The sequence below is a fragment of the Pistacia vera genome, unplaced genomic scaffold (assembly GCF_008641045.1).
Source record: "Pistacia vera cultivar Batoury unplaced genomic scaffold, PisVer_v2 Contig265, whole genome shotgun sequence".
In the NCBI taxonomy this organism is placed as follows: Eukaryota; Viridiplantae; Streptophyta; class Magnoliopsida; order Sapindales; family Anacardiaceae; genus Pistacia; species Pistacia vera.
The window spans coordinates 276720-290982 of NW_022196074.1; the positions used below are offsets into that span (position 1 = coordinate 276720).

General features: G+C 33.8%; 1 protein-coding gene across 1 annotated transcript; it reads left to right on the plus strand.

The window, feature by feature from the left end:
* Positions 1-10048: 10048 nt before the first annotated feature.
* On the plus strand, positions 10049-12854 carry LOC116132992 (actin-66-like). The gene is made up of 4 exons (XM_031418674.1): positions 10049-10211; positions 11070-11145; positions 11236-11629; positions 12184-12854. Exons 2-4 carry the CDS (start codon positions 11086-11088, stop codon positions 12852-12854), a joined length of 1125 nt encoding a protein of 374 aa, XP_031274534.1. The 5' UTR covers positions 10049-10211; positions 11070-11085.
* Positions 12855-14263: the final 1409 nt, after the last annotated feature.

The window sequence follows — 14263 nt, forward strand, 5'->3', positions numbered from 1 at the left end:
GTGCTAGCACCTGCTTGCACTCGGTGTGGTAGACGGCTATTAGAGGAAGGCCGAGCTCGAGCAGCCAAATGAGCTTCCTATGTGCGTGCAAGCCCAATAGCTTCAATGAGGGAATTTGGGCGAAGTAGTTTAAGCATATAACAGATCTTGTCTTTTAATCCGCTAACAAAGCAATGAAGTAGAAAATCATCACTTAATCCCACCACACGGTTTGATAGAGTCTCAAACCATTTCTGATATGCTGCCACATTAGAGTTTTGACGTAATTTTGCTAGTTCTCCTTCAGCATCATCAAAATCCGATGGGCCGAACCACTTTTCCAATGCATCGGCAAAGCTACTCCAATCTGTCAAGGATCCAGTATGTTGTAACCATTTAAAGTATTGTAGTGCATCACCTTTGAGATGAAAAAAAGTGATTAGCAATTGTTGTGGTAGTGGAATTTGATAAAAATAGGAAATATTGTTCGGCTTGCAATATCCACCCAGTTGGTTCTTCTGTCCCATCATACTTCAACAACTCAACTTTTGGCCCTCTCTAGTTTGGTGTGGAAGGCAATGGTGGCCACTAGATCTGGAAAGAAGTTGATGGCATTCGTGGTGGAGGAGAGGGTGAAACATTAGATTGGTTGTGAGGTGAACGTGGCACCAATAAGTCTCGCACCTGAAGAACCAGACCTGAAAGTTGCATACGAATGTTTGCCATGAAATTTTCCATGCTTTCTTTGATCTTGGTAATAGCTGCTCCTTTGCTGTGTGATGGTTGCCGTATGTTGAGAAACATTCTCCGCTAACTCCTTGTAACATGTTTGATAAGCTCCACTGTTCGCCATAGGATAACTTGGCTTTGATACCAATTAATATGAACATTTTGTATGCAATAAAAGAAAATAAACAATGGCTAATTCGAGTCAGCCAGACTCCAAGAAAAAGAAATGACTAGAATTCTTCACCTCGCTTTATTGACTTGACAAGCTTTAAATACAAGTAGACGTAAAACAAACTCCTACTAACCAGCCACATGCTCCTGGTAGTTACTAAAAGAACGGGAATGATGGCCAAAAGAAAGGAAATAGGAGTTACTCTACCTAATCTCCTAAAGAACAGCTCATGCTTAAATAAACAATCTTTATTGATTCAACTAATCTCTATCTCATCCATATATTGCCTTACGAGCGATCCACGTCCAGACACGTACACAACAGAGTGTTGGATGGTTGTAAATGATCTAGTGGGATGAGATGGGGAGTGCTGGAGGGAGGCTCACTTTCAGAAAAGGGAAAAACTTCCTTATGAAAAATAACATCTTTGCTGACAAAAAAATTGTTAGTTTGTGGATCATATAAACAGTACCCTTTCTATAGCATGGGACAACCCATGAAGATAAATTTGGTGGCACGAGTTGCAAACTTGTCATCGGGTCCTACAGTAGTTGAGTAAAAAAGGCATCAAAAAACTCGTAAATTGGTGACAATCAAGGGGCTATTTACTTAGCCAAGAATCCTACCTTTCATTCGCGATCAAAACACATTGACATACAATACTATTTCATTAGGCAAAAGGTGGAGGAAAAATTGGTGTTGTTAGAGAAGGTTGATACACTTGTTAATGCTGCAGATTTTCTTACCAAGGCTGTGAGCTTAGCAAAGTTTACATGGTGTGTTGATGAGGTAAGCCTTCATTGTATGAAGTATTAGCCAAGTGGGAGAATGTTAGAGTTGTCGACTATTTCATCATTATTGGGTAACGTAGACACATTCGAGAAACTAGGTTTAGTCTCTTAAACCTAGTATATAAACATAATTTTTTCTTGTTATGGGTGTGATAGCAAATCATAGGACAATTCATTCATTGTAAAAGAGAGGTGAGGTATATTGCAATAATATTAACTCAGCTGGACGTAGCCTACATTGGGTGAACCAGGGTAAATCGCACATCTTATTTTCTTTGTTTACTGTTTGATTTGTTTTACTGTTATATTTTGTTCCTGTTGTTGCCTCTATTTCGTTCAAAAAAGAGCCCTTCATGCTGGGGTTTTACAACCATTGCAAACGGTCATTTTTTGGTGTCTTTTATGGCAAGATTTGAGAGAGATATATATATACACCAACAAAGGCTCTTTTTTCTTGTAGGGCTAACAAATGAATGAAATACATATTTACCAGCAAAAAAGAGAACGAGGAAGAAGATGGCAAAAACTTGTGCAGTCTTCATATTTTTTGTCTCAACTGTAGTATTGCAATACGTGATTTTGAGTTCTAGTGTGAGATGTTTATTGCATATTGTCATTATTTATAAATCAAACTATTACTAAAGGATTTAAGTATCGTGATTCTAATTAGAATACATCAAATTTTAAGTAGTTGCTATATATGTTCAACAAATTAACTGAGTTTAATTATAACATAATTTTGTTTTATTAAATCGGAACACAAATCTATAGCTATTGATTTATTGCAATATAACAGATACGAGTTAGACGTTGAAGGAGGTTATTATCATTGTCATCTCATCAGCTCTTAAACTATTTGATTGTAACGGATCACTGATTAAAAATTTGTGTTAACAATTTAAGTCCAAAATTTATGTTAAAAGGATCTCAATTAGCAACTTTAAATTGCTCGAGAAAGACATATTCAGTGCCTAGAAAGTTACTTTGCTAAACAAACACAACCCTTAATGTACTATCGGTGAGCTTTTTTATTATTTAATTGACTTTATTCATGTTTTAATAAAATCCTTAAGATTTTTAAAATAATAAAAATCTCTCTATCATTAGTAAACTATGATTAAGCGATTAGAATTTACATTTTTATGAGTTGATGAATATTTACCTCATTACCCTTGTATTATTTGTTTTAACACCTAAAACTTAATTGTAATTTGTTATTTCAAAAATATTAGGAGAAGTTCAGTTATTTACCCAAACTTCGTGGGATTATTGTCATTAACCATTTTTAGTTGTTACGAGGACAAATGCAAAGCAATATATGAATTTATATTTACGTGGGAAATGATGCTTAAAGCGTACGAGATCATAGGCCTATAATCCGAATGATTTAAGATTCTGTTCTAATCTAAGCTTTCTCGAGCTTTTAAAAATGCAGTGACACGAGTACATTAAAAGTTAAATTTTATTTCAACGGTGCAATATAAGACACATCATAAGATTATCCAATTTAATAATATATACCGTGATACAAATGATCGTTTACAATTTGATAATAAATCAATCAGTCACAAGTGTAAATACAGCTACATTTAACATGATCGTACATATTCGTGTGGCAAGATCGACATTGAACATTACAGCTCGCTCCTTGGTTGCTTTAGGAGATTTAAACAAATTCACAGATGAGGTTTGAGTTAAGTGATAAATATACGCCATTTTTTACTTAAAAGACTAAACTACCCTCAATATTAATAAATCTATTCAGTTTATTATTTATCGGGTACATTATAATTATATTATTATTATTATTCTTTAAATTTAATTACATTATTATTGTTATTTTAATAGTTTAGATATAATTTGAATATTATATAAACGTAAAACAAATATTATGAAATTCGATGCTATAACACAATATTTTCATTAATAAAAAGAAATTTCTAAATAAAACGTTAAATTTTATTTCATATATTATTTCATAAAATGCTATCTAGTAGCAATAATTGATTTAATACTTGATTTATTTAATCTTTCTTGTGTAAGATTAATAAATCATTAACAAATATATGTGCAAACACAACTAGGATATCCAGGATTTTTAGAAGAGTAAACAACATTTTCCCACCCAAGGTTTGATGAATCCCGAGTTGATACCCAAAGTTATATTTATTCCAGATTCCCACCCTTAAAGTGACGGAAAAATGTTTGATGTAACAGTAAATAGGTAAATTGGTCATTTTACATGGGCGGTGCACGTTAGCAGATCGTCGCCTCTAACAATCCTTTAACGCACGTTAGCAGACAGTGTCCCCGATGTTTTTCGCCCTTTTTCCGGCGATTCTTTTACCCAAAATCACATTTGTCACCACCATTTAAACCCTCATCCTCCCCTCTACAAAACCATACCCTTCACAACCCCTTATCCATTGCCGATCGCCGGCCACGGCAGCATGACACGCGACTGGTTTTTGCCAGTTCTTGGCTGTTTTCAATGGCGACAACCCCAACCACCACCACCACCATTTGACTCCTCGCATCCTCCCCTACAAAACCCTAGCCTTCCCATCCACGACAACTCACCGTTTGGCACCCACCACTTCACCAAAAAATGGCCTATGAACATTAACTCTCGGCTGGCGAATGGCGATGAAATGGTTGTTGGGGACATAGGGGTTTTATAGATTTGGAGGCGGTGGTGTCCAATTGGATTTTCGCCGCCGGAATCTGGCAAAGAACTCTGAAACCCTAAGCGGCGCCAACGATTAGAGGGGCTAATGAGTCGAGAATCAGAGGGGTTTTGGACGATGGACTATGGCGAAGGCGATGGAGGTAACCAGGGGGTTCGACTTCGTTCAAAACAGCCTAGATCGGGTTGTTTCCGATGAGGGTGTTTTTGACATAATTTGAAAATAAAATGGTAAGTTTTATAATTCTACTAATTTAGGGGTTAAATCTAATTTATTAATTTAGGGTTAAGGGCATTATGGTAATTGCATCCTCTAAACCCTAAAAATTGATAACACTGTTATTTTAAGGGTAAGAATTAAAATAAATGTAACTTGGGGTACTAACTAGAATTTTGTCAAAACTTGGTGGGAATATGTGGTTTACTCTTTTTAGAAAGACAATCATAAGCATACGTGGCTGTCTGGTATCTTAAATAACATTTTGCCTACAATCTTCAGGGTCACAGCCGCTCTTATCAAACACATATTGGCATAGTTTGTTGGTACTGGCTTGTGATACTACGGACGCTGCGGCAGCTGTAAAAAATCATAAAAAATAGTTGTTATAATATGATTTTAACAACTAAGAAAGAAGGTTGGTGATATACAATTATATCACGTCATTTTTACACCCGTCTAGTAATATAAGCAACATAATACGTCAGATCTATGTAAGAATTTAATAAAAGAGTGAGATATATTTTACCAAAAAAGAAGAGAGCGAGCAATAGGATGGCAGAAAATTGGATGGTCTTCATGTTTTTTCTTTGAGTTCAAGTGTTGTGGGAATGTGATTTTGAGATGTTTGATTGCTTATTGCTTGATTGGTTTATTTACAAAGTATATATACAACTATATATGTTCCCTTGTTTAGAATACAATCTTATATAGATTTTCTTGCCATACATATGGGTGGGGTTTATTTGAAAACTAAATAAATATTTTCCCTTATTTATTATTTGGAACCTATAAAAAAAAATTTTCCTGTATGGGTGGGCTAATTTGGAACCTACAAAAATATGTTTTTTTTTTTTTGTGGTTTCCTTATTTATAATATATACAAACTGTCTAACCATATTCCTTTATTTGCAAACTATATTCCTTTATTTATATATATATTACTATAGATTTTCTTCTTTGCGGATGTCCAAAAGCTTTTAACGTGTGAATGAGCGAATCATACCCTAATGAAACACAAAATGTAAAAATCAAAAGTCAGCGTCTACACCAAAATCCAGTGACTAGTCGTTGGTTTCACAAAGTGCAAAAATCAAAGTCTTGGTGTATATATATATGGTAATAATCCGAACTCACCCTTTAGATGATTTCAAGCAAATTAAGCTTCATCTTTTTTTTTTTTATTATTATTATTATTATCCAATATTTTATATTGTATTACCATATTACTATTAATAAGCAAATATTGTTTTAATTTTAATTCAATGAATATATTATAAAGTACAACCAATATATATTTTAATTCTAAACATAACTATATTACTATTTTTGGTAGAATAATTTCGTAAAAATATAATTAATATGTAATTTGTTGATTGAAGATGGATAAAAAATACAATTTATTTACTTAGCCCAAAAAAAAAAAAAAAAAAAAAAGATGGATAAAAAATAGAGTAAACGACGTTTTCACATCCAAGGTTTGCCTTAATGACACTTTCTCAACCAGGTTTCAAAATATCATTTTTAGATTTTCTCATCTAACGTTTATATTCCGTTAATACCGAAAATACACTTTATTTTCTCAATTGTTGTTCGACAAGTTACCAGGAGCTAGGATAATAAAGTTTTTGTAGATTGGAGGCCGGTGGATTGAATGTCAATGACCAATTGAATATTCGCCGTCAGAATTAGTTGAAAACCAGTTAAGAACAATAAATTCTAGCTTTTTAGTGACTGACAATTGACAAGAAATTAGGTGTTGGAGTGAGGGGAGTTCTGTAGATAGAAGACTGGAGGTTTAAATGTTAGTGATAGAGAGAATTTTCGCAGTCGGAATCGACTTTGGATAGTAACGGAATATTAACTTTGGTTGAGAAAGTGGTATTTTGAAATTTTTTGGATGGAAAAGTGTCATTAAGGCAAACCTTGGGTGGGAAAACGTTGTTTACTCTAACAAATATTAAAAAAATTTATATTTATAAGTAGACTTAAAAAATTGGATGTGGAAATTATTATTTTGAGTGAATATAGTGAGACATCTTTGACAATATCATCAAGCCAATAACACAGTAATTTCATTCTAGTGAAAAAAAAAAAAAAAATCTAAATAAAACTTTAATTTTTATTGAATATATAAGTCACTAACAAATCATCAACAAATATAGAAGCAAACACAAGTAAGATCAATGTTTAAAAGATTTGCAAAGCATTGAAACCCAGAGGCTGACTTGTGTTTTGCACAACACTTTTGCTTACAGTCAGCATCCTTACATCCCTTATAATATAACACCTCTACAAAAATTTTCCATGGATTAGCATCGGCATCGACTTGACGTACCGCGAATGCAGTTGCGACAACCATTGTTACAATACAATTTTAATAACTATGAAAGAATCTCGGTGAAACAATAACATCATGTTATCTGTACACCCGTCTAATAATATAAACAACATAATATGTTTTATCTACCTAAGATTTTAATAAACGATCAAATATTTTGACCTGAAAAGAAGAGAGCAAGTACTAGGACTGCAAAAATGTGATGTTTGATTTGTAAACTATATAACTATGTTCCCTTGTTATAAATCTTTATTGATTTTCTTTTTGTATGGGGGATTTATTTACAACCTACAATCTTATACATCTCTTCTTACCATATGAAGTTTTTAACGAGTGAACCAAAACCAAACAAGTCACAAAATACAAACATCATACTATGCGTCTAATGCAAACCCCAACGCCAATCATTAGCTTCACAAAGTGCAAAAAATCAAACCCAGTGACCAGTTTCTGTTATGCCTGGAAAATCAAAGGCTAACGTGGGAAGTCACGTGATGAAGTGTGATTTGCTCCTGTCAGAACGGTAAGCGCACGTCAGGTCTGTCAAACGCTATGGAGCTCCCACGTGTCCATTTCCCTGCAATAAATCGCATGAAATCAGCTTAAGAAGTGGGCAATGGGACGTAAAGCCAGATTATGTCCTGACACTCACACCAACCTATGGATTTAATGATGATTACACGCCTTTATTTCGTTATAAAAAGAGGAAGACCCCTTCATTAAGAGGATTCGGCCATTTTTACACTTGAACTCTCTCTCTCTTGAAAACTTTGTATTTACTTTTCTTAATCATTTATAAGTCAGTCCGCTGTTGCGACCTGACCCACAATACTAATACAAATCAGTGGACGTAGAACTTGCTACCTTAACATCCGAACCACTTTAAAAAGCTCTCGTTGCATTTATTTCACATTTTCTATCCATAATCACGCGTGTCTCTTGACCAATCAACGTTACGCACGTATCGATTAGTTGGTGTTAGAATCACGCATCAACAGTTTCTAACCCTTAATCCGTTATATGTTAAAAGCTTAGAGATGTCTACACATAAGATTTTTCTAATATATATATATATATATACTGATATATATAATCATCTCTAATGCGGATGTCTTAAATTTTTAAAAAATGAAAGCCAACGACTAATCCCTAACCTTTGATTTACATGTCAAAAACTTCGGAATGTCTGTATCTAAAAAATTATATATATAAAACAGATTTTTGTTGATTTTTATTTTTTAACTTTAAACAATAAAAATTTCTGTTCTTGAAAAGAGTAGCTGGCTCATCATCAAAGTCTCTCTTTGCATACGTGCGGGACCAAACTTGAAATGATAACTATTATAAAGAAAAAATTAATTAATTTTTTATTAATTATTTAAATTAATCACATGAATAAAGTAGTCAAAAATCCAAAATTTACTACCTTATTTAATCATGTTTGTTCCTTGTTAAGCATATTTGATTAAAGTTAATCCCATTTTTTAAGTTCCTCATCATACAAAGTTGGTAGCAAAGAATAATTTTTTTTTTTTAATTTCTTTTTTATCAATCTTACCAGAATTTTTCAATGTCTTTTATCGTCTCATTAAATTTAATAAAAAAAATATTAATTGTTAAAAACTATTAGATTAGCATTATATATTAGCCTCATTTTTCAAGATTAATAACGTTATCGATCTAGAATCATAGGGACCTGATAGAAAAAATTATGAGACTGAGTATATATAGCGCACACAAGTCTAATTTTTAATATATTTTATTTCCTTTTTGAATTTCAAAAAAAGAATTAAATTGATCTAAGATTCTAAAGATTGTATCAGACTATTCACATTTAGTAATTTTATCGATTTAATACTATAGTATAACCAGTTAATCAAGGGAGAAGTTACGATATCAAGCACAATGAGAAAATATTATTTATAACATTATTGTTCATTTATGATTTATCTAAAGATTGTATCAGGATAATTACATACTTACATTTAGAAACATTACTATTATATAACCTGTTAATCAACGAAAAATTATGATATCGAGCGCATTGAGAAAATCTGATTTCTAACATTGTTCAATTTTTTTTTTTTTGGAAAAAATACTAATTAATCCAAAAGTTATATCAAACTAGTAAAAATTTAGTAATATTACCTGACCGATACTGTAGTATAACCCACTAATTTAATTAGTAATAATTCAGTAATATTATCCAACTGATAATACAGTATAACCCACTAATCAACGTCAAAATTATGACACCAAACATAGTGAGAACTGAGAAGATCCACTTTCTAATATTATTCCTTTTTATTAACAAAAAAAACCCGGTCGAAATATTCAATCCAATGAATAAAATTTAAGATCCAATATTAGAGTAAAATCCGCTGATAAAAAGTGGTCAACCATTTAGTTCGGATTCAGGGAAAGGGTGACCACGTTGTGTGCTTAACCACTGGTTTATGCATGGCACGTAATGAATCAGAGTCTATAATGGATCACTGACCGTAAAATGTTTGACTGTTTCAACTGACTCTGATTAATGGACGACGATTAAGGTGAGATGAGGCCAGGTGTCAGTAGACCCGACCGCAGGTGGGCAAACACACCGACATGATCTCTGGACAGTTGGAGACGGAATGCTGAGCGGGCAGTGGCGCTTTTTCCATGTACTCATCCCCACAATAAAGTTATGGAAAAAGAAAAAAGAATAATAAAGCTTCTAAAAATTAGAGAAAAAAATTTTCTTTTTAAGTTGGGTCCACTTCTAAGGACTAATTTACCCCTGGGAATCTTATAATTTTCCACCGTATCCCCACTTCATGTTCAACTCAAAGGTCAGGGTATCTGTGGAAATAACTATAAATAAAAACTGTAAAATTACATTTAAGTACCGAAATTAACTACAAAGAAAACAGAAAATTTACAAGAATATTCAATAAATTTATGGGAAAAGAATTGCCTATTATGGCCTTAACGGGCGAGTAAAGGGAGTGGTAAGGCATTAGGACAAAAGAAAAGGACAAAATCGTCCTTAAAACTGAAACAACCGAAAGGCAAGCCAGCTGTAAGCACGATGACGAAGAAAGAATGTGGGTGGGCTGATGATGTGATGGTGGGAAAGGGACGGCCAGGATTCGATTAGAATGCATTTGAGGTTAATTTAAGATGAATTTCATTTCATTTACACGAACTTTTCTTTTTTAAAACTAGAAGGCGGGTACCTTCACTCACACAAACCAACCCACAGCCCACGCCGCAGTCGAGAAGAACGAAAAAGGAAAAAAAACTTCAAATCCAAGGTGATTTTGTTATTATTTCTCGATTTTGATTTATTTTTCCTTTTATTTCGATTTTGATTTCTTTGTTTAGATTTCGTTTACAGTAGATCTTGTAATTGGATGATATGATCTTCAACATTTTCCCAAGAAAAATAAAAAAGAAACAGACATCGGCACGGTAACGTTACCGGAACGGTACTATCAGAGCGAGCTGTTTACAGTACATATCATGTTTTATGATTTCAATGTGTTGAAAGTACTATCCGGTAACGTTCCTGTAATTGTAGCGATGGAGTGAACATGAGAAGAAATGATGATTAGTTCTTCGAATTTGATTTTCAATCTTCTTCTATTTTTTTTTTTTTTTCAATTTCGATTTCGATGTTGTTTTCATTTTTGTTTAACAATTTGATGATATAATCTTCAAATTTTTCAAAAAAATAAAAAAAAGTCAGCACGCTAACGGTACCGGACCGGTAATATCAGGACGACTGTTGCAGTATATATCGTGTTTTAAGATTTCAATGTAACTAAATTACCGTAATTGTAATGAGGTAGGAGTAAAAATGAGAAGAAATTATTACTAATTTTATTAGTTCTTTTAATTTTATTTTCGATATTCTTTTTTTATTTTTATTTCGATTTTGATTTCTTTTTTGTTTAGATTTTTGTATACAAGATGTATAGATTAGTAGATCTTGTAATTTGATGATTTGTTATAGCTATAGTGGAGATCTGGTAAGGTTACTGGACCGGTAAATTTATTCTTGTTGTTGTATGTGTTACTTCTTGTTTATGATGATGATGTAGGAGTGAAAATGAGAAAAAAGCTATTATTGATGGATCAATATGTGATTTTTATTTTTGGTGTTTTTGCAGCTGAGGATCATACAGAATGGCGGATGGTGAGGATATTCAGCCTCTTGTTTGCGACAATGGGACTGGAATGGTGAAGGTGAGTACTTAAATTTTTGGAAAATTTGAACTTTCTTGAGGGTTTGATTTGATGCATAAAAGCTTAATTTATGCAATAATGTATGTTTAGGCTGGATTTGCCGGAGATGATGCACCAAGGGCGGTGTTTCCGAGTATTGTGGGACGCCCTCGCCACACAGGAGTGATGGTGGGGATGGGGCAGAAAGATGCCTATGTAGGAGATGAGGCTCAATCAAAGAGGGGTATTTTGACATTAAAATATCCAATTGAGCATGGGATTGTTAGTAACTGGGATGATATGGAGAAAATCTGGCATCATACATTTTACAATGAGCTGCGTGTGGCACCTGAGGAGCATCCGGTTCTTCTCACTGAGGCTCCTCTGAATCCCAAGGCTAATCGTGAGAAAATGACCCAGATAATGTTTGAGACTTTCAACACTCCTGCTATGTATGTTGCTATTCAGGCTGTTCTTTCTCTGTATGCTAGCGGTCGTACAACTGGTAAGTGTTTTCATTAGCGACCTGTTTCTTTGTTGTTCAATGTGATAATTGCATGGGTTTTCACACAATTTAGGCTATGCTTGAAACATGAGATCATCCAGTTTCATGCTTGATCTTTTCGGATCATGATATTTTATGCCTCAAGGATACAAATTAAGAAAGATTATTGATGCTAAGAGTGTTACATCCAATGCATTATTACAATTTTTGATGCAACAGTATGATTTCAATGTTTCCTGTTCTGAGCTCTCATTAATAGTCTTCCTTAACGTGTACATTTTAAGCAAATCATTTAATTATTCATTTCACATGTCCACTACTAGTTTCAACTTTCTTGGGAATTTGATATGTAATCATGGTGACCATTTGATCTAATGTGAACTAGACATTAATGCATAAGATTGTTGAATAAGACATTCTTCTTTCAATTGTTTTACTTCTTGTTAAAGAATACTTGATTCTATAGCCTAATTATTACATTTCAACTTATTTTGAAAGCAATGATGTCTCTTAATGAACAAGTGTTATGATTGTGTACGTGATTTACTGTATAGGTATTGTTTTGGACTCTGGAGATGGTGTGAGTCACACAGTTCCCATCTATGAAGGCTATGCCCTTCCACATGCCATTCTTCGTCTCGATTTGGCAGGTCGTGACCTTACAGACGCACTTATGAAAATCTTGACTGAGCGTGGTTACTCTTTCACCACAACAGCTGAACGGGAAATTGTAAGGGACATGAAGGAGAAACTAGCCTACATAGCTCTTGATTACGAACAAGAGCTAGAGACGGCAAAGACCAGCTCATCTGTAGAGAAGAGCTATGAACTACCTGATGGACAGGTCATCACTATCGGGGCTGAACGGTTCCGGTGTCCTGAAGTCCTCTTCCAACCATCCATGATTGGAATGGAAGCTGCTGGCATTCACGAAACCACATACAACTCTATCATGAAGTGTGATGTTGATATCAGGAAGGATCTCTACGGCAACATTGTTCTCAGCGGTGGCTCCACTATGTTCCCAGGCATTGCCGATAGAATGAGCAAGGAGATCACAGCATTAGCCCCAAGTAGCATGAAGATCAAGGTGGTAGCACCACCGGAGAGGAAATACAGTGTCTGGATCGGAGGCTCCATTTTGGCTTCCCTNAAAAAAAATATTTCCTTACTATTTCCTTATTTGTTTACACTAAAAACTTCGTGCGAGATCAAGTTATCGTAACACAAATTCTAGATTTTTAATTCAATAAACCAAATGACTGTGGACGTTAAGCTATCTGTGAAAATTATACTAATTATAACGGAAGATTTCTACTCAAGAAAAAATCTGCGGTATTTCTTCTCCAGAAAATTATACTCATTTTCATACGTAATTTGTTAAGACATCCAACACAAATTTTGTATCATGAATTTCTGGGTAAGATAACAAAGCTGTTAATTGATGATCAAATCATGACAAATTTCGAGATCTTGGTTTAAAGTGTTCATAATGTTACCCCCTCTTTGACTCAAAGAAACTAAAAGAATAATGTCTGGAATTATCAACTTTTAAAAGTTTACAATTGTGTCCTTCAACTTCTCATCAAGATACAAATGAGATCAAAAGATATCTCACCAACTTCATGAAAACATAATCAAAATCAAAGCACAACCTTGCTATTGAAATAAAAGTTTACAAATTACGCGAAGTTTAAACGTATATATAGACCCCAATATGTGAAACCGTAAAAGATTAACCTAAAATACTTAGGATCATCACCAACATACAATGATAAAGAAATCAAGCTCATAATTTCTGGTCAAAGGATACGTGACCAGGCAATGATGCGGAAATGAAAAGAAAAGTCGAAAGAAACAACAGTAAAAGAAATTATTTGACTCTTAAAATAGGGTTGTATAAGAAATTATTTTTTTTAATATAAAAGTGGATGTAAAATTGATTATTGTTAGCTGAATTTGTCTTCAGAAACACAAATCCCTTCAGGCTAGTTCTCTACATCTGTTTGTCTGGGAAGCTTGACGCAAGATTCAGCAAAACTCAAATAACAGAAAGAGCTAGTGCAGTTAAAGAATCAGACCACTCCTTTGTTTGAGTGGATTGTTGGAAAAGTTTTAGACACTAAAGATGATGAATCCTGGTTAACAGATAAATTCCAGGACAATGTAAGTAGAAGAGGACTGATTATAGGTGGCTGGGCACCACAGAATTTAATACTTGAACATCCAGCCATTGAAGGGTTACTTGGCCCAAAACTCTACCATGCAGGGGGTGAGTGCTGGTGTACCAATGGTCACTTGGCCTTATTTAATGAAATAGAGACACCAGCGAAAATAAAATCACAGCACAACAAATCATAGACAATAAACAAAGAGAAAATAACATGCGTAATTTACTTTGGTTCACCCAATATGGGTTACGTCCAATCGAGTCAATATTATTACAATACCTCCTCAATTCTCTCATTTACAATGAATGAATTGCTCTATGATTGCTATCACACTCATAACAAGAGAAAAATATATTTATATATTAGTTTTAAAGTGACAAAACCTAGTTTTACAAAGATTCATATTCCTATGTTCAAACCCAATAAAGAATTAATTACTTAAAGAAATCCTACAGCGGTTATA